Below are 20,509 nucleotides of genomic sequence, written 5' to 3'. Positions count from 1 at the left end.
CACAATGAGATGCCACCTCCCACCTGTCAGAATGGCTGTCATTAATAAATCCACAAACAAGTGCTGGTGAGGTCGTGGACAGCAGGGAGCCCTAGGACGATGTCGGTGGGAATGCAGACTGCTGCAGCCACTGTGGAAAGCAGTATGGAATTTCTTCAGAAAACTGAAAATGGAACTGCCTTTTGACCTGGCAATTCCACTGCTGGCATTGTACCCTAAGAATCCTGAAACACCGATCCAAAAAAAGTTATGCACCCCTGTGTTTATAGCAGCTCTATGTACAATAGCTTAGTGCTGGAAACAGTCCCAGTGCCCATAGTAGATGAATGGATTAAAAACTATGGTATATTTACAATATGGAATATTACACAGCAGAAAGAAGGAAGTCCTACCTTTTGTGACAGCATGGATGGAACTGGAGACTATTATGCTGAGTGAAATAAGCCAGGTGGTGAAAGACAAATACCATATGATCTCACTTAGAACTGGAATCTAACTGGCAAAAAAGCAATTCAGTGGCAATTCTGTGTAGCAAAGAACTTCCACAGGCAAAAAATCAGCTAAGAAGAAAAACAGAACCAGAGACATGGAAACATGAACAGACTGGCAGCTGTAGGAGGGGAGGAGGGAGGGGGTGGAAGAAGGAAGGGTAAGGGACTAGTCAAAGAACATGTATGAATGACAACATGTGGACACAGACCATAGAGAGGGGATCGACTCTGTTCTAGAGGGGTGAGCTGGGTGGAGGGAGGCAAAAGGGAAAATTGGGACAAACAGAATAAACAATAAAAAATAAAAACAGGAGGTAACCAAAAAGCAGGAAAAATAGAAATAAAATTTTTATGGAAAGGCAAAGGAACTGAAATAGCTAGAAACGATTTTGAATAAGAAAAATAAAGTAGGAAGAATCAATCTAGCCAATTTCAAAATGATGAATAGCTACAGTAATTAAGACTGTGTGGGAATGCTAGAAGAAAACTCTCATAAATTAATAGAAAAGAATAAAAAACCCAGAAATAGACACACACAAATATACTCAGTTGATTTTTTTATACTGGCAAAAAGCAATTCAGTGGCAATTCTGTGTAGGAAAGAACTTTCACAGCCAAAAAGAAATGAATTGCAAACATAAATATAAAATGTAAAACTGTAAAACATTTAGAAAAAAATTGGAAAAATCCCCAGGATCTAGGGCTAAGCAAAGTGTTCTTAGACTTGATAGCAAAAGCACAATCGATAGAAAAAACTGATAAATTGGACCTCATCAAAGTTTAAAGCTTTAGCTGCAAAAAAAAAAAAGACTGTTAGGAGGATAAAAAGGAGAAGCTATGACTTGGAGAAAATATTTGTAAACTATATACCCAATGAAAAAAAGGTATCCAGAACATATAATTTATGATATATAGTTTCAAAACTCAATGACAACGAAAAACAATCCAATGAGAAAATGAGAAGGAATAATGAACAAATATTTCACCCAAGAGGATGTACAGATGGCAAATAACACATGAAATGATGTTGAATATCGTTGGTTATTAGGGAAAAGGTATCACTACATACCTATCAGAATATCTAAAAAAAACCTGTGACAACGCAAATGCTGATGAGAATGCAGACCAACTAGAGGTCTCATATATTATTGCTAGTGGAAATATAAGAAGGTACAGCCACTGAAGAAAAGTTTTATTGTTTATTAAATAACTAAACATACAACTACCACATGACCCAGCAATTACACTCTTGAGCATTTATCCCAGAAAATATGAAAATTTATGTTCTCACACAAAACCTGCACACAGATGTTTAAAGAAGCTTAAGTCATAATGGCCACGAACTGAAAATGACCCAGATGTCCTTCTGGGACACACTGTGGTATGTCCACTCCACAGAATGTTCCTTGGCAAGTAGGAAGGTTCAGACCACTGATGCATGCAACAACCTTGATGGATGGCCAGAGATTAAAATGTATATAATACAAATTTACATAAATGTGTACTTTTAGAGCATCTTTAAAAAGAAATACAGAACAAATGAGTGGTTGCCAAGGGCTTGAGGGGTGGGGGGTGATGAGGGCAGAAAGGAGGTGGGCGTGGCTATAAAAAGACAACACGGGATATTCTCAGAGTGAAAGAAATGTTCTGTATCCTGACTGTACCAGTGTAAGTATCTTGGTTCAGATATCAGACTACAGTTTTGCAGGAAATTACCACCAGGGGGACACTGAATAAAGAGCACATGGGATCTCTTTGCATTATTTCTTACAACTGCATGTGAATCTACAGTTATCTCAAAATAAGAAGTTTAATTTTAAACAATCAACTGAATACAGATGAATTACAAGCATTGTAAGGAAGGGTTCCGGGGCATTTAACTAAGGAAGACGCAGGGAAAAGAAAGGTGAGTTATTTAGGGGGTTATTGTATGTTTGCAAAACACAGGCTGAATAAGACTATTCAGCAAGAGCTCAAAAGAATCCACAAGTAGGCAGCCACCTGCTGAAAGCTCACCAAAGTCACCTGGAGCTCCATAGCTCTTGGTAATAAGCCCTCAGGAGGAAATATCCTTTCAGAGAAAAAGCTGTGTTCCTGTGACAGTTCGATATAATGCACAATTATTTCTAGGTGAGTTTCCCATTCTGATGCTTTCCAGGACACTATGAGGCCCTGCCTGAGTGAGGCCTGAGTCGACAGTGTCTCTGTATCTCCCCAAAATGCCAGCTGACCACAGACGCTTCCCCTGCTGCTATTCGTACAATAGGTGTTGAAAGGGGGTTGACAGGTGCTGGGCTACACAGGGAGGGATGTTGGGGACTGGTATTCAGTTTCTCCCTTTCTACCTGTGGGGTGCAATGCAGCCTTCTACACTGAAACCATAGTATATTTGCATTCTGGGTGTAGACTTGGAGGCTAGGATATTTGATCTAGATAAATGTGACATGTTCTCTTTCCAAATCTTTGTATTAAAGGCTATGAATAATTCCCACAAGGCCAAGTTTTTAGAGTCTGACCTGAGATCCTATGTATTCACTCTCATATTAACTCTTTAGCAACTATCTACGGAACATTGAAGATGGAAGTTGCACGGAATGGTTTGTCGTTGCAGAAAAACAATATTTTTTAAAAATTGCCTGACTAAGAGTATTTCACATCCAGTTAACTCCCGACCTTAAGAGTCTTTTTAGAGTATGGTGACAAATGACTAATCTGTCAATGAGGAAGATTCCCGAGACTGACCCACCTCCCTCCTCCGAAGTCTGTGTGGGAATGGATTCAGACCAGGACAGCAGGCAACGACGCTGCTGTGAGAAGCCCCGAGACTGCCATCCTCGCTGGGGTGGGGAGAAGCTTTCTTGGAGTCCGTCAGAACGGATACCAACCCTGCGTCCAGCCGTCAGGAGTTTGTCTTTCGTTAGATGCTCAGTGATACTGCAAAAGCTTGGATGAGAAACAGCTGCACCAGGTGTGGAGACAGTGACCCAGGGTAGGGTCCTGGGTGACCAGAGCACAGTCAGTCCTGTCCCCCACCTCTTTTCTGTCACTGATCAGTATGAGCAGGCGCTTCTCACCTCTTCAATTTGACTAGTCTTGCACAGTGGAAGCTTCCACAGGAAGACAGCTGGCAGCCCTTTCAGAATGTACTTCCTAAGTGTGGGCCTGTGTCTGTCCAAAACACCCATCAGTCTGGGAGTCCCCCAAATACAGATACTCCTTCCTTCACCCAGTGTAGTGTCACTGGTTCACCTTCTCTCTGTCCCTCCCCCTACGACACCCAGGTTCTGCCTGCAGGAAATGCTCATTACAAGTCATCACATGAGGCCAAAGAATAATCATCTTAAGGCTGCTTCTAGAAGGAAAAGAGTCAGGGCTTCTTCCTGGATGAAGAATAGGAAAATCAGACTGACAATCACATTTCTCTAGCACTTTGGTTTCTGAAGCCCTCTACTGTATTTTTTAATCCTTATAACCACCCTGTGAGAGCTTTCTACAGATAAGAAAATGGAGGTTCAGAGAGACAGAGTGACTCACCCTGAGTCACACCAGGGGTGAGTAAGCAGAGAGCTGGGAGTACAAGCCACGCTGCCAGCTCCTAGCCTCCCAGTCTTCACTAATCTATTTGTACAGCCTGAATTACCCTTCATGGCACATGACATAAATCATCCTGTTTATACAGCCTCATGAGATGGGAAGACTGGTACTTTTCTTATTTTACAAACTGGAGAACAAATCAGAAGGTACATGGCTTGCTCACAGGCATATTGCAGATGCAAACTAACACCTTAAGCCCAGGCCCAATTTCCCAATTCAGTGTTTTTCTTCTGTCGTAAACTGACTCTTGATAAACTACTGCTTTTGCATAGGACCTCTGAATGATGGTCGCATGCCATCCTGTCATCTTACGAAACTGGTTTCTGGCTGAAGGCAGCATCTCCCATGCAGACCTTCTGCAGGACTTCCCGAGTAAAGCCCCGAACCAGCCACATTGGCCACAGCCTGCTTCCCAGAAGAGTCACTACCCCAAGCCCCAGGCCACACCTAGATACATTCAGAAAGAAGCAGGACCAAATCACTTACCCTGAAACCCTTCTGTGTCAAGTGACAGTCACTGTGTAAAGCAGTTTTTGCTAAAGTGGACCAAAGACCATAATCCTTCACTCTGTGTTCTACTAAACCTCACTCTTAGGTCACATTTTTGCCTTACAAACCACTGAAAAATACAGAATCAAATAGAATGTCTCTTCCGATGATCGCAAATCTACAAACTGGCCCTCACCCTCAACCACCTCCCTCCCTCCTGTTTCAATAGAAGAAGACCCACCTCCTACCAAAAGCCAGCTCCTCCCACGTGCTCTGCGCCTCCCCCTTCTCCCCCCCCTCAAGTGCTTTACACCCCCACCCAGGATTCCCTCTTGTTTGATTCCATCAACCTCTCCTCGGACACAGGATTATTCCCTCATTATTTTAAGACATCGGTCAACTTGCCTCTCCTGCTAAGCTTTTTACTGTTTCCCTTTATAGCCAGACTTTTTGAAAGAGTATATTAAACACACCACACTTCCTCCCCTCAAATCACATTCTACACACTCCAGTGTGACTACGACCTCTACTCTCTAATGAAATAGCTGTTGTCCAGACAGCTATTTCATCACCAGTGATCCCAGTGTGGCTAAAGCCACGGACCCTTCTATCCTGAGCTAACACCTCTCAGCAGCTCCTTACAGGTTTTTATACATCTTTCTTTTTGAAACACACTCCTTACTTCTTAAAAAAAATTTAATTTTTGATTTTTTACTGTATTTTTTCCATTGCCATTTATCCTGCTTATATCCTCCCCCACCTCCACCGGACCCCCTCCCCCCACAATCACTGTTACCCACGTCCATGAGGCCCCTTCCTTTTTTGCTACATCTCTGTCTCTCCTGGTTACCGCCCAGGTACACAGCTCAGATCTCCCTCCAAAACACCTCTAAAATTAATCCATCAAAGAGTTCTGTGGCTTCTGTCACCAAATACATATAACTCAGGACGCCATCACTGTTCTCCGATTTACTTCTACACTCTAACCCGCACACCAACCCCTCTCGCTGCAGCATGGCTGAGCTTCCTTACCTCTCCCTCCTCAAATTCATATTCCAAACAGCAACTTAATCATTCACTTCCCTGACCAAAATCTCCCAGCTCCTTACATTGAACTTCAGATAAGATCTATATTCTTGCTGTAAGCTACAAGTCCCTGTCTACCTGTCCAAACTCATCTAAGTCCGTCAACCTCTCACCAACCACCCCATCCCCACTGGCTTTCTGCACAAATACTAGAGCTCTTTTCCCACCTTGGGGCAGCTCGAAATGTTCCTCCCTTGTGTGAATGGGGTCTTGTCAACCTCAGGTCTTGGTGTCCGTGCCATCTCCTCACAGAAGTGTTCCTGACCAGACTACCTGAAAGAGACTCTACTGCTCCCTTCTTCTGTCGCCAGGTTGGTTCCTTTTAGAGCATTCGTCAGGAATTGTAATAACACGTGTATCTGTTTATTACTTGTTTACCGATGTCCCTCCCACTAGATGCAAGCTCCACAAAGGCGGGGTGTCGGTCTGTCTTCGCACCACCCCACGCTCAGTCCTCTAGACAGTGCCTGGCACCTTGCAAGGGCTTAACAAAAGCCACTTGAATTAGTAAATGACTGGCTGAACAAATAAAGCCAAAGAGAACACTATTAAAGAAGACCCTGATAACAATATAATTCTTGACAAAAATATAATAGAAGAAATTCTTTTAGCCCTAGCTGGTATAGCTCAGTGGATTGAGCGTGGGCCTGCAAACCAGAGGATGACGGTTCAATTCCCAGTCAGGGCACATGCCTGAGTTGCAGGCCAGTTCCCATCAGGGGACGCATGAGAGGCAACCATACATTGATATTTCTCTCCCTCTCTCCTTCCTTTCCCCTCTAAAGATAAATAAAAATCTTTAAAAAAAAGAATTATTTTAGAACACAGCAATAACCATGAGAAATGAGAGACTGTGTTCTATCTTAAAGTCATATTTCAATTATATGTACTGCCTGGTATAAAAACTCCACATATACCAGGCAATGTATGAAAGTCCCCAGCAGATGCCCTTCCTCAGTCAGGTATTATGGTATGGGTTAATGTTTACTGTACGCCCCACCCTGAGCTAGTCATCCCTTTACACGCATTTAATTCTCACAACTGTGAGGTACAAACTACTGTCATCCCCACCTTACAGTGAAGAAGCTGAGGCTGGGCGAAGTAAAGTAATTCGTCTGAGGACACAAAGGTTTTTAGTGGTACAGCCAGTGTTGAAAACCTTGTCAAGTTTAACGCCAGGTCCCTGCTTTTAACTCTTTATCCTCCCACGCCAGGTTCTGGGCAGAGCACTTTATATGCAAATTATAATTTAATCCTCACAAAAATCTTGTGGCGTAGATATTGGTGTTTATTAAGTAGGTAAGAGAAATGATTCTAGAAGGAAGCAAAGTTAAGGGGAAAAAGGGGGAGGGATTTGGAGGAACAAATAGGAAGGACACAGGGACGAGAACTAAGGGGGGTGGAAATGGGAGGGAGGTGGGGAGCAAGGGGTAGGGGAGGCTGGGATGGGAAAATAGACAAAAAACTGTACTTGAAAAATAACTAAATAAAATTAATTATATTTAAAAAAAAAGAAATGATTCTAGGCTGAGAAAGTTGCCCAAAACCACAGAGCTAATTGAGTGGTGAAGTTGAGATTCAAACCCAAATCTGAGCAGAAAGCCCATAGTCTAAAACAGCACTAATCAATGGAAGGAAATACCACGCAAGCCACAAATGTGAGTCCCATGTATAATTTCAAATTTCCTAGTAGCCACATAAAAGAAGTAAAAGACTACAGGTTAAACTAATTTTACTAAAATCTTAACCCAACAATTTAGCCCAATATATACAAAAATGTTATCACCTAGCAACATGTAATCAATATATAAAATTACTACCGAGATAGTGTACATTCCTATTTTTCATACTAAGTTTGAAACCCGATGTGATAATGTAACTTACTATGCCTCTCAGTTCGGATGAGCCACATCCCAACTGCTCGAGAGCCTCACGCAGCCCCTGGTCACCACACTGAACGGCACCCATCTAAACTGACGTCACACTGCACCACAGAGCAATCCTGAAAGGACTTAAACAAACGTAGGAATGCCTTTCTAAAGTAGAGTTGCAATGGATAAACTATTGTCTGTCTACACAGCAGACAGCAAAATATGACTAAAAATGTGAACCATAACATGTGTGTACACACAGATGTGTGCAAGAGGAGCAGGGAAGGACATGTCAGGAAGCTGGCTGGCTGGGGAACCACTGGGGGGGGTACAAACACAGTAAGTCAATCACGATATGGCTCTTGCAGGCCAGACCTGTCAGAGCATCAGCTTGGAAACCCCATCCTGGCTTCACAACTAACCAATCTTGAGCAAGACAAGGTCTCCATGCCTCAGTTTTCTTACCTGAAAAATGAAGACAATACCATTTATACCACATAGATACTGAGAGGGTCCAATATGAAAAACAGATATAGATATATGTATATGTATGTATAGTTCTATAAATGTTTCTTGTTAAGTGGTTAAGCAGTATTCAGACACCACTGTTGTTGTGTAAGTAAAGGGAAAGATTGGTTCAGAAGGTTTCGGATGAGAATCAGGAAAGCTCCAGCAATAGCTCATGGAATACATCCTCTTTACCAAATGGCTTTGGCTTACTCATGGATCAGGTACCAAGAATGACAAAACCGAAAAGTCTTGGGAAGAAAGAAAGACTGATAAAATACATTTATCTGAGGGAAAAAATGGCTTCAGTGCCCCATCAGTTCATGGATTCTCAAATGCTTTAATAAAAACAACCATGAACTTTTGAACACCAAAAGTTACCCACAAGAATCCAAAGATCCCAGAGTTTAGAACAGAAGAGAGGTTTGCAAACAAACTACTAAAATACAATGCAACTACTAAAATACAAGTGGTAAGAGATACCTGGATAAGTACATACTTTAAGAGGAGAGGAAAGGAGACAAGGAATTGACTCAGGTAGCCAGGAAAGGCTTCGATGTAAGATGATTGTCAAGATCTCCCTGAAAGGACAACCTACATCCACACAAAACTTAGGCAGACTGTGTGCAAGGCTTGGACATGTTGAGAAGGTGGGACAAGAGCTCAGTATGGGAGAAGCACCATGTGGGAGAAGGCTGGTGTTGTAAGCTTTTTGTTGTTGTGTTTTAGGGGCGTAGGTTGAGAGGGCAAGGTTGAGAAATACAGCTCAATATAAAGAGGGGCCAGGCAAGTCTTGATGTACCCTTTAAGGGAGGTTCATTATCATCACTCTGTGTGAAGGCATCAGTGTGGAAGAAGGACCAGAAGAGGCAAGTCTGGAAGCACAAGGAGGCCTCCTACCAGATACTGCAGACTTCCAGGAAATAAAGGATACAGGCTTGAACTGGGACCAGCACTGGACAAAGCTTGTGGGCAAACTCTAATGTCTCCCTGGGAGCCTAAGGACCTGGCCAATCCACCATGGCCAGTATGGGCCCTAACATGGGTCAGAGGGGCTGGCAGCCTTAAGATCACTGTCTCATGGATTTTCAGCCATCATCGCTCAGAATGACTGCAACAGAAGAATCCAGAATCATACAAAGAGAATCTCCACTTTGAGAGTAGCCCCTGGCTTCACTGATCACTTCACTTTGTCCCCCAGACTGGCTTCATTGATCATTCATGGACACAGATACCTGCCACAAACATCACCTTGACCATCATCCACCACAAGTGCCTCAGACATCCTTGATCTGTGGTCAAGAGAAACACTAATTCTCTAAACGCCTCACCCCAGGCACATCCCTCCCTCTACACCTATATGTACATCTCTTTACCTCTTCCCAAGTCCAGCTCCAAAAACCTCCCCTACTCAGAAATGAAGTGAGGACAAACTCAGTCCACACCTGGAAAAGCATGTTCAAAGACAAGGAGAGAGCCACATGTTGAAGAGGCTGAGAATGACACTCTAGTCACAGAGTAAAGCCTGATTTGGGATTGCAGACATCTCGAAATAAACAATTGCTTAATTCCCATCATACACACCCTTCTCCATCAACCAGGCAGTCTCTATTTTTAGCACTTTTTCCATGATGCACACTCCTTTATTAGAAGATATAAAGGCAGTGGGAAACAAAATATTAAGCCATACACTTTATGTCACAGTTTTAGCTACACATCCACATGACACCTTCACAAATATATGCCCACATTAAAATTCGATCAGACGAAAACCTCAGTTTCTTCCAATTTGACTGAGAAACACTTCAGTTGCATTCTTTTCACTTTTTATACTGAAATCCTCAGCTATATGTTTGAAATTCCAGTACTGAGAACTTGCGAGGAGGCTGCCATGAAAACACTGCCATCATCATTGCATCAGCTACAAGTGACCATGACCAATGACCCATGGGTCCATTACCCATGACCAAGGGAGACAATTTCCCTGAGGGGAGGAAGGGGCTTATATGAAGGTTAATATGAAAGGGAAGCACTCTTTACTGGAGACCTACTAAGCGTGAGGCACTGAACTAGGCACTTGCTTCCTCCTCCCTTCACTTGTTTAATGAACATTTACCAAGCACTAAGTGCTGGCGGAGTGTTCAATGGTAGGGGTGTAGAATGAACAAGGAGACACTGCTCCTGACTTCACTGACCTCCTTCATCTACTGGAGGAGGCAAATACTAAACAACAGCATTTCTAGGGACATGCGTGCTCAAAGAGGAGATTACACACGAAAAGTGGGTTTCTGAAAGGGAGCGCCACCTGGCCTGGGGTAGGGGGCTGCTGAGGGGGCCTTGTAGGGGAGGTGTGATGTCTACATTGAGGCTCGAAGAATGGGAAAGGAACAAATGGAGAGAAAGCTTGCAGGCAGAGGAAGGGCATGTTCCGAGGCTCAGGGGCACCCACGAGAGGGCTTGACACGTGGGAGTGCCACCAGGCTGACACTAAGAGAGAGCAGAAAGCTTCAGGGGAGGGTGGAGGTTGGAGGTGGTAGGCTGGAGAGGGGAGTTGGACCTAGTAAGTCACAAAGTAAATTTTAAATATATCCAAACAAATAAGATGACATTGAAGGATTTTTCGGCAGGGAGTAATAAGATGAGGCTTGTCTTTTAAGGCACCACAAATCCTCCCAAGAGCCCTCCAGGGTAGGTAGTGTCCTTGTTTCATGAGGATGAAGAAAGATGAGTGAGGCTAAGTAACTTTTATCAAGTCACACAGCTGGAATGTAGTGATGATTTAGAGGAGGATTCAGGTCAGTCTGACTCCAAATCTTCTCTTTCCACTACATTATCTTGTCTCTAAGGGAACAAACACATATAAAAACCTGCAGAAAATCCTCAAACTTCATTTTAGCTGGCCATTTACAACGTTTTTACGGAAATCAGGTGCAGAGTTGATCTCTGGCATCATTGAACATTCGACTCCTTCCCTGCCTGGCTTCAGTAAACAAAGTTTATTAAAATACAAGAAAAACATATACACAACAGCCCTCTTAGAAAAAGAGCCGAGAATTCTCCACAAGACCCCAGGCCTCAGAATAGGGAGGGCCAGAAGGAACACCAGGGCCCTGGGGGCACATGAGGCGGCCGGCGCAGGCTGGGTTTCCGGGCTGGAAGGCAACGGGAAGGCCACCAGTCCAGTCACTCTTCCCAAGCTCACCTTCACTGTAGCCTCAAGTAGTCATCCCAGACCACACCAGTAATGACCAACTGACTACCTACTGGCACAGCCTATTCCTTATTGACACAGTCCTGAGTATTTAAAAAGTCTCTTTATGAGAGCCGAAATGAACTCCCAACCCAGGTACTTGTGGCAGAAGTGAGTTCCTGTTGCCAAAGTTACTTTCCTCTCCCAAGCAAGGGAATGTGAGGTGGGCAGTGAGGCCCCGTGAAGTGCTGTCAGCCTTCCCTGAGTCTGAAGAGCCAAATAAAGTCAACACCCCAAAAAAGCAAAAAAAAAAGTATAGACTAGGAAATCTCAATTTCAAAACTCAGAGAGGAGGCTGGTTCTGGGACAAAGGGTAACAACTTTGCTCATATACATCCTGGCAGCCTCTTCCGGGGATTCTGCCTGTGGGACCAGACGACCAGGGGCCCTGACGCAGACAGCCCGGACAGCTGTACCCACCTTCTGCTCTCCCTCAACAGAGGACAGCGCTCCAGCTTATCCCCTGGGAATCCTGCTACCTGGACGAGGGAGCTCAGCGCTACCTCGCGCTCCTCATGCATGTCCCACTGATGTGCCACAGCTGCCCTTTGCGTGTCCCATGCATGTTCCTTGAAAGGGCAGCTGTGGCAGCACACTGGTGCAGGTGAGGGAGTCATCCTTTGTAGTTATCACATCCGATGCTGTGAAGTTCATAAAGAGTAGATGTTCTTTGAAAGGTAATTAAAATGTTGAAACTACAAACTGAGTAAAACGATCTGTAGTGTTGATTGTGGGTAATGGCGAGAGAAGGAAGTGGCACCTGTGGTTAGAGAGGCAGCATGAGCTCGTACAGCCTCACTGTGTGCACGGGAACAGTTTCCATGCAGTTTGCAACGTTCATATCCTGTCCCCTTAATTCCACTCCCAGTAATCTCTCGCGCTCATGCTAGTGCAAGTATTTAGAGAGCTAACAATCAACCAAGTGGGCTAAGCAAATATGGTAAGCCATCCATTTATACCAAACACATTGAGATGCTGTTTAAAAGCTAAAACAGATGTTTGAAAAGAAAATTTAAGAAAAACTAAAGTCAACACCTCAGGTACCAGAAACATAATAGGAACACAGTAGGAACTGAAGCAAAGAGCCCAGGAGAGGGGGTTATCGGAAGAAGGTACGCGCTGTAGCAGATGGGAGGGGAACCCTATGCTCTTGCTGGGGTGATAAAGAAACGCTGAACAGAAAAGCCTCACCCCATATCTCAAAGACATGAAAAGGAAACTGGCTATCTGTCTGGAACTTTGGGCAGAAAAATTTTGCACGAGAAATTAGAATCCCAGGTTTGGGCCGTATCTGTGTGTGGAGCTAATATTCACACTGTTTGTGTGGTTGGGAGTCCCATGATTGAAACCATCACAGAAAGGCTGTTCTGAACCAGGTGAAACCTTATAGTACGTGGCCTGGGAAAATCCAACCACCACATCCAGATGCCTCAGCAATAGGAGACCCAAAGGGCTACCACCAAAAACCCCCAATTGCAGATAAACTCACCACAAGAGGAAATAACACCAAGAAAGAGGATTTAAAGAATGCCTACAGTTTTAAAGCAATAAAAAAAAAAAGAGAAGAGGTATTAGCAGTCATTTTTAAAGAGCAGGAAGATTTGAAAGAGAGCCAAATGGAATTTCTAGGACTGAAAAAGTTAGACACTGAAAACAAAACAAAAATAACTCAGTGAATAAGTTAAATGAGAGAAATAACCATTAGCCTAAAATTAAATACTCCACTATGATTTAAGAGAGAAGAAAGGATAAACACACATTTAGACATGTGAAGACTAAAAGAATTGATTATTTTCAGGCTCCCTATGAAGAAACCACCTTTGGAGAAACAAAAATGCATAGATGAAAATAACTCAGAGTGCAAATATTCTAGGTCCTTGTCTTGTTCTAGAAGAATTAGATTAAGTAATTAACTTGAAGATATGTTTTAACATGCATGCAAGTTGTGTAATCAACAAGAGAACAAAAATAGAATGTATACCTTTCAAACCAATACAGAGAAAAGGAATTGAACACAAATCAATAAAGAAAGGAAGGAAAAAAGAAAATGTAAGAAAGGAAAAAGAAAGGGGGTCAGAAACAGAAAACAACAAAATAGATACCAGAAATAAACACGGATATATCAGTGACAACAATAAAAATAAGCATATAAAACTCCTACAAAAAAGTAGTAGTTTTCTCACCCCTTTTCTCACTCCATATCTCAAAGGCATAACAAGAAAACTGGCTTTTTCCTTTTTAAAAAAAAAGATTTTATTTATTTATCTTTAGAGGGGAAGGGAAGGATAGAGGGAGAGAAACATCAGTGTATGGTTGCCTCTCATGTGTCTCCTGCTGGGAACTGGCCTGCAACCCAGGCATGTGCCCTGACAGGGAATCGAACCGCAATCCTTTAGTTCACAGGCCCAAGCTCAATCCACTGAGCTACACCAGCCAGGGCCTGGATTTTTCCTTTCCCTTATGGGTTGAGAAAAGGTGGATCCCATCTACTCCCACCTAGTAGTTGGGAACACAGTATCTTAGGCCAGACTGAATTTGAATGCCAATTCTACCGCTTACTAACTGTGCTTCGATTTCAAAATCTGTACAAGAGGAATTCTCACCTTCAGGGCTATTAGATGAGTCTGTAAGTATAATTTACATGTGTATGCCTTCATAATGTTAGAGTGGTGTAGAGTTTAAGTGTTCTGTAAGAATTCGAAGTGGCTAACATTGTTCTGAACTAAAAACAAGAGGCAGATACACATGGATTAAGAGGTACACAGAAGAGTGTAAAATAAGGCATAGAAAAAATATACCAGGCAAGTACCAAGTCACAGAAAGTCAGAATAATATAAAGAAAAAGTATCAATTAGAGTAAAAATATGTACACAAATAACATATTAATCAATAATAAAAGGAAGAATCCACCAGAAAAGATTAATAACCTAACAGAACAATGGACAAAGAATATGAAAGGAAAATACACAGAGGAAGGGACATAAGGCTAATAAACCTAACAAGTAATCAGGGTAATGTAAATCAAACTGAAATATTATTATCCATCAGACTGGAAATATTTAGAACCCTAACAGTACCAGGTGGTAAGGGCTACGTGGGAAATGGACAGGTCTCTCATACATGGCTGCTAAAGGGTGTAAACAGTATACCTTTTGACAGTAAAAAATAAAAGAACTCAAGTAGAAAATGGTAAAAAGAAACAAACAAGAACTTCAACAAAGAGAATAATATATAGCTAAAAAACAAGCCCATGAAAAGATGTTCAGCATCTCTAGCCATGAGTAAAATACAAATTAAGACCACAGTGAGATATTACCACATACTTCTTAGATTGGCCAAAATAAAGAAGAGTGGCAATACAAATCATGACAATCATGCAGAGAAACTGGATCTCTCCTACATTACTGGTGGGAACGTGAACTGACACAACCAACTAGAATTGGCAAAGAGGTTGGCAGCTTCTTATAAAACTAAATAGGCACTTCTGTGCATACACAAACACACACACACATGTCATGCTTAGAGGCATTTAGTTCAGAGATATGAACACTTACGTTCACACAAAAATCTGTATGTTCACAGCAATTTTATTCATATAGCTAAAGACTGGAAACACCCAAATATCCTTTAATGGGTGAATGGTTAAACAGACTGTGGTATATCCACACACCGGAAAAAGGAGCAAATCATTGCTACGTGCACCTGGGTGGATCTCACGGACACCACACTGGGGAAAGCTAGTGTCAGAGGGTTCACTCTGTATCATTCCCCTTATAATAACACTCTCAAAATAACAGAATTCTAGAGATGGAGAGAAACCAATGGATTCCAGGGGGCAGGGAAAGCATGTGGGTGTGACTATAAAGGGGTATTTACCAGAGTTCTTTGGTGATGGTGGGACAAGGCTGCATTTTGGTGATAGAGGTGGTTACCAGAAGCTACACATGAAATAAAATGGCATAAAACTACACACACGGAGACACAAATGAGTGCATATGAAAACTGATAAAATCTGAATATGGCCTTTAGTTTCATTGACAATAATCTATACAGGTCAGTTTCCTAGGTTTGATGTGGTTCTGGAGCTACAGAAAATGGTACCACTGAGGGAAGCTGGGTGAAGGGTAAGGCACCCTCTGTACTAGCTTTGCAACATTCTGTGAGTTTATAATTAGTGCAAAATAAAAAGCTTCAAAACTAAATGTTAGGTGTAAAATTCAAGTTGTAGATTAGCAACACGATATAATTTGTGTGAATTCACAAAAAAAACCCCACATAATCATACTATATATGTTTTACAGATAAATACATAAGTAATAAAAACACTAAAAATCCAGCAGCAAACAGACACAACTTCAAGGTAATGACTATTTCTGGGAATGACTTTTAAGAGGACCTAAACTTTACCTGTAATGTTTTAATTTTAAAAAAAGAGAGAATCTGAAGTGAGGAGCTAACATTTACTATCTAGACAGTGTAAATAAGTGAATGTTACTCTCTACAACTCTGAATATTCATTCAAGGAGATTCACGGAAGCAGTCTCTGTAATTACCGAAGATCAGTAACAACCTGAACATCCATTACTGGGGGACAGCTAAGTAGGTCATCCAACAGAATACAGAGGTACCATTAGAAAAAATAAAGGGAATATGTGCTTTTAGCAAAATATCCCAAAGAGGCCAGTAAGTGGAAAAAAAGCAAATTGGAAAATAATATGTAGAGTATAATGCACATTTTTGTTTTAAAAAAATCAATATAAATCCAATATACAAATATTTGTACTAAAACACATGCTCTGTTAAAAACAGTTACTTCTAAGAAACAGTGAGCTTTTTGCTTTCTACTTTAGATACCTCTATGTTTTAAAATCTGATTTTAAAAATCTGTTTTCTTTCTGAAACTTAAGAAAGTTTTTTAAATATGTATAAGGAACTGGAGATTAAAATTTAGTGTTAAACTATTATTGCTGGGCTTTCCTAAAAGCCAAACTGCGTGCATCCTTTAGCTCCCTTATGCTTCATTCATCTGTGGGCACGTGGTCTCATCTGCACTTCCTACTGCATTAGAAGAGAAGGAAGAAGAGGAAATGGAAGCTTTCAAATGCGAAATGACTTGCCCAGAATCATACAGCTAAATGAGTTGTCAAATGAGTTGTAACCTGTAGAGTTGTTTCAGTCCATTACTCCCGTCACCTACATGGAAAACAAGCACTCATGGCAACTACCCGATGCCCTTGTAATGAGCTGGTGACTGTCACCAGCTGTGAGCGGGGCAGCACTAACTCGCCCTGACACAGTTGAATGGATGTGCCTGTGCTCCAGCCCCCACACCCGCATACCTCGGATTACACCTTGACCTGGCTCCTTCATGGGGAGGAAGAGAGAGGATATGACAGAAAAGGTGGTTTTCCCTCCACATCTTCCCCACAGCTATTCCATGCAGAGAGAGGCTGACATGAGAGGGGTCCCAGCCAGACCAAACCCCAGCAGGGTCACACCCATACGAAGGCCACAGAGTAAATCGTCCACCAGCCACAACTTCCTCCCTATGAAGGTGGAATGAGTTATAGCAACAAGGTGGTGGCAGACTCAGAGCTCTGTCCTCTCAGATCCCACTTCCAGGAAGGATTCCCCGCCCAGGTGCAGGGTATGCGGTTACCAGATAGATCTCTATTAGCTTCCTAAGGGACAGAAACCTGAGCTTCCCAGTGAAGCACCTGCCAATAACTGGACATAAAGGTGGCTGAGTCCCCATAGGGGACTCCCCTAGCTGGCCGTCTCTGCTGCAGAGCTCCCTGTAGGGATGGCAGGGCCTCTGTCACATCTGCACTGTGGTCTGAGGCTTCCCTTGCCCAAGACTGCTTCCTCCCTTTTTCTTTCATAGATTTGTGGAATTCAGATCCCAGGGTGCAGGCCCACTGAAATAGCTAATCACAGGACTATAGAATGCTTCTTCTCCCCCACACCTTACCAGCACACCACTCAGGGCCTATTTACCCAAGTCTCTTTTATCCAGTACATCGTGTGCAGCTGTCTACCAAAAAGCTGCAAGGCATACTAACAGGCAAAAAAACACAGTTTGAAGTACAGAGCTCACAACAGAACCAGACCCTGACACTTGCGGATGTTGGAATTATTGACCAGAAATTTAAAACAGTTACGATTAATAGGCTAAGGGCTCTAATGGAAAAGGTAACACATAAGAATGAATAGATACTGTAAGCAGAGAGATGGAAATTCCAAGAAAGAATCAAAAAGAAAAACTAGAGCTTAAAAACACGTTAACAGAAACGAAGAATGCCTTTACGGGGCTCATTGGTAGACTGAACACAGCAAAGGAAAAAAGTCTCTGAGCTTGAGGATATGTTCATAGAAACCTCCAAAAGTGAAAAACAAAGAGAAGAAGGACCCCCCCTTCGAGCAAATAGAATAGAATATCCAAGAACTGAGGGGCAACTATAAAAGATGTTAAGATACAGGTAATGGGCATACCAGAGGAAGGAAAGAGAAGCAGAAGAAATATTTGAAGCAATAATGACAGAATTTCTGTAAATTCATGTCAGAAACCAAACCACAGATCTGGGAAGCTCAGAGAACACCAAGCAGGATAAATGACAAAAGGTGGGTGAGGGGACAGAAGAGAAGGATCAGAAATATTATATTACTTGCAGCATAGTGCAGCATAGTGCAATTATATATTACTTGCAGCATAGTGTTGAAAGTAGACTGGATTAGTTGGTAATGTATGTTGCAAACTTGAGGGCAATCACTAATAAAAAAGCAAGAAAAGAAATATAACTGATATGCTAAGAAAGGAGTAAAAACAGAATCATATAAAATAATGCAAACCACAAAAGCCAGGAAAAGAGTGGAAGATAAGATAGGAACAAAGACCAAGGGTATCAGATAGAAAATAACTAGTATAATATGTTAGATAGTAATCCAATTATATCAATAATCACTTTAAACATCAATAATCTACATGTGCCGGTGAAGACACAGATTGTCAAAGGGGATCAAAAACTGTGACTCAATTATATGTTGTCTACAAAAAACTCATTTGATATACAAATATACATATAGATTAAAATAAAAGGATGAAGAAATATATACCATGCTAACACTAATCAAAAGAAAGCTAAAGTAGCTATATTAATTTCTGACAGACCAGACTTGGAGCAAGAAGTCATCAAGGACAAAGAAAGGCATTTTGCATAATGAAAAAGGGTCCGTTTTCAGGAAGACAGAACAATCCGGAAGTGTATGCACCAAACAACACAGCATCAAAATCATGGGGCACAAACCGACAGATCTGCAAGGAGAAATAGACAAATCCACTATTAGAGCTGGAGACTTTATCGCCCCTCTATCAGAAATGGACAGATCAGCAGGCAGAAGATCAGCAAGGACCTAGCTGAACTCAACGGCACCACCAATCAACCGGCTATAATGAACAAGCAGTAGCAGAGTGGCAGAATATGCATTCTCCTGAAGCTCACCTGGAACGTTCACCAGGACAGACCACGTTCTGGGCCACAATGCACACCTTCACGAATGCAAAAGAATAGAAATTACACAATGTCTTCTCTTAGACCACAATGGAATTAAACTGGAAATCAAGAACAGAAGGATAGCTGTAAAATCCCAACGCACTTCTAAATAGCATATGGAAGCAAAGAAATCTCTAGAGAAATTCAAAAATATTTTGAAGCAAATGAAAATGAAAACACAACTTATCAAACTTTGTGGGATGCGGTGAATGCGGTATTTAGAGGGAAGTTTGTAGCATTGAATGCATGTATTAGGAAAAAATAAAGATCAAAAATTGATAAGCTAAGTTTCCACCTTAGGAAACTAGAAAAAAAGAGCAAATTAAATCCAAAGTAAGCAGAAGGAAATAAATAATTAGAGCAGAAATCGATAAAATTTTAAACAGGAAACCACTAGAGAAAATCAACAAAATCAAAGCTGGTTCTTTAGAAAGATCAATAAAATTGGTAAGCCTCTAGCCAAATTAGCTAAAACTTACCAGCCCTATGTTGTGAACCAGATGTTTGCCTCACATTGCCAAATAATGAGCAATTTCTTATGCCAGACAGGTACATAAAAACACTAACATTATTTCCTTTCTTTCATCCATTTGATCAATCAGAACAAAGACACACTACTGATGTGCCTGTACTGTGAGACAGACACTGTTTTCAGTGTGTACACGTATCAGTGAACAACAAACAAATGAATAAATAAACTGCGTAGTACATTAGAAGGCACCAAGTGGAGAAAACCATAGAGCAGGTTAAGAGTTATGAGTATTTTTTATTTTGTTATGAATGTTTACATATATATCATATACATGTGTACATATGTTAAGCAAATACTTTCATTGTCTTCTCTCTCTTATCCCCTCATCATCTAATGTAAGCTGTGTTAATGATAGTTTACATATTTTAAGCATTTAAGTTATGGGATACCAGGAAGACTGAATATCACCCAAGGACTTGTCCCAGCAAAAGGGGGAACACCACCCTGGCTAGTGGGATTATAGGTGATTTTTTATTTTCTTTTTGCTTCCTGTATCTTCTTTTCCTTTGGTAGTATGTATGGCTCAAATTTAAAAAATTGTTTATGGTCTACAGTACAATCCCTTTTGTATACATAGCACTTCCAGCTCCTTCCATACTCCTTCAAAAAAAAACAAACTGACACCCTTGTAAGCTCAAGCATGTTAGGAGAGAGCTGTCCCCAGTACCTTTTACATATGGCAAAGTACAAAGCTGCAAAGATCACTTACCCAAAGTCACACATTGCAGCGTGTAGCCCAGCCAGGACAAGAGTCTAGGGACCCTGAAAGTCCCCTCCAAACCAGCACACTTGCTTTGTATAATTTTTCCAGCCCCCAAACCGCAGAGAAGTGAAGTGTATATGATAGACAGACCCCTTGCCCTTACCTCAGCCAGGCGGGAGTGCTTGTGCACATTCTCGCCTTTTTGCACACTTGGAGCCAGCTGCTGCAAGACGCCCCTGCTGCTTGTCAGGGCTCTGGTCAGTCGAGCGAACTTCCCCCAGCCTGGAGCACGTGGAAGAGAAAAAAGACAAGTTCAAGCACATCCTAAAGGTACATGGACACTCACACTGCAAGTTATGCTGTCAGCAGCAGACACCCGCCTTGTCCTCCTGAGCTCCCAGGAGGAACAACAAAGGTTCACTGCTCAGAAAAGCAC

General features: G+C 41.9%; 1 protein-coding gene across 2 annotated transcripts in view; it reads right to left on the bottom strand.

Annotated features, from left to right (window-relative positions):
- KCNH1 (potassium voltage-gated channel subfamily H member 1) overlaps positions 1 to 20,509 on the bottom strand; it is a 317,432-nt gene that overhangs the window by 241,225 nt on the left and 55,698 nt on the right. For both annotated transcript variants that reach the window (XM_037136985.2, XM_037136986.2), the window contains exon 5: positions 20,237 to 20,355. In XM_037136985.2, coding sequence (XP_036992880.2) covers positions 20,237 to 20,355 — 119 coding nt within the window. The remainder of the gene's footprint in view (positions 1 to 20,236; positions 20,356 to 20,509) is intronic.

Source organism: Artibeus jamaicensis, unplaced genomic scaffold (genome assembly GCF_021234435.1).
Source record: "Artibeus jamaicensis isolate MK-2021 breed Jamaican fruit bat unplaced genomic scaffold, CSHL_Jam_final contig_2170, whole genome shotgun sequence".
In the NCBI taxonomy this organism is placed as follows: Eukaryota; Metazoa; Chordata; class Mammalia; order Chiroptera; family Phyllostomidae; genus Artibeus; species Artibeus jamaicensis.
This window is presented reverse-complemented; position numbering and strand designations above follow the sequence as displayed.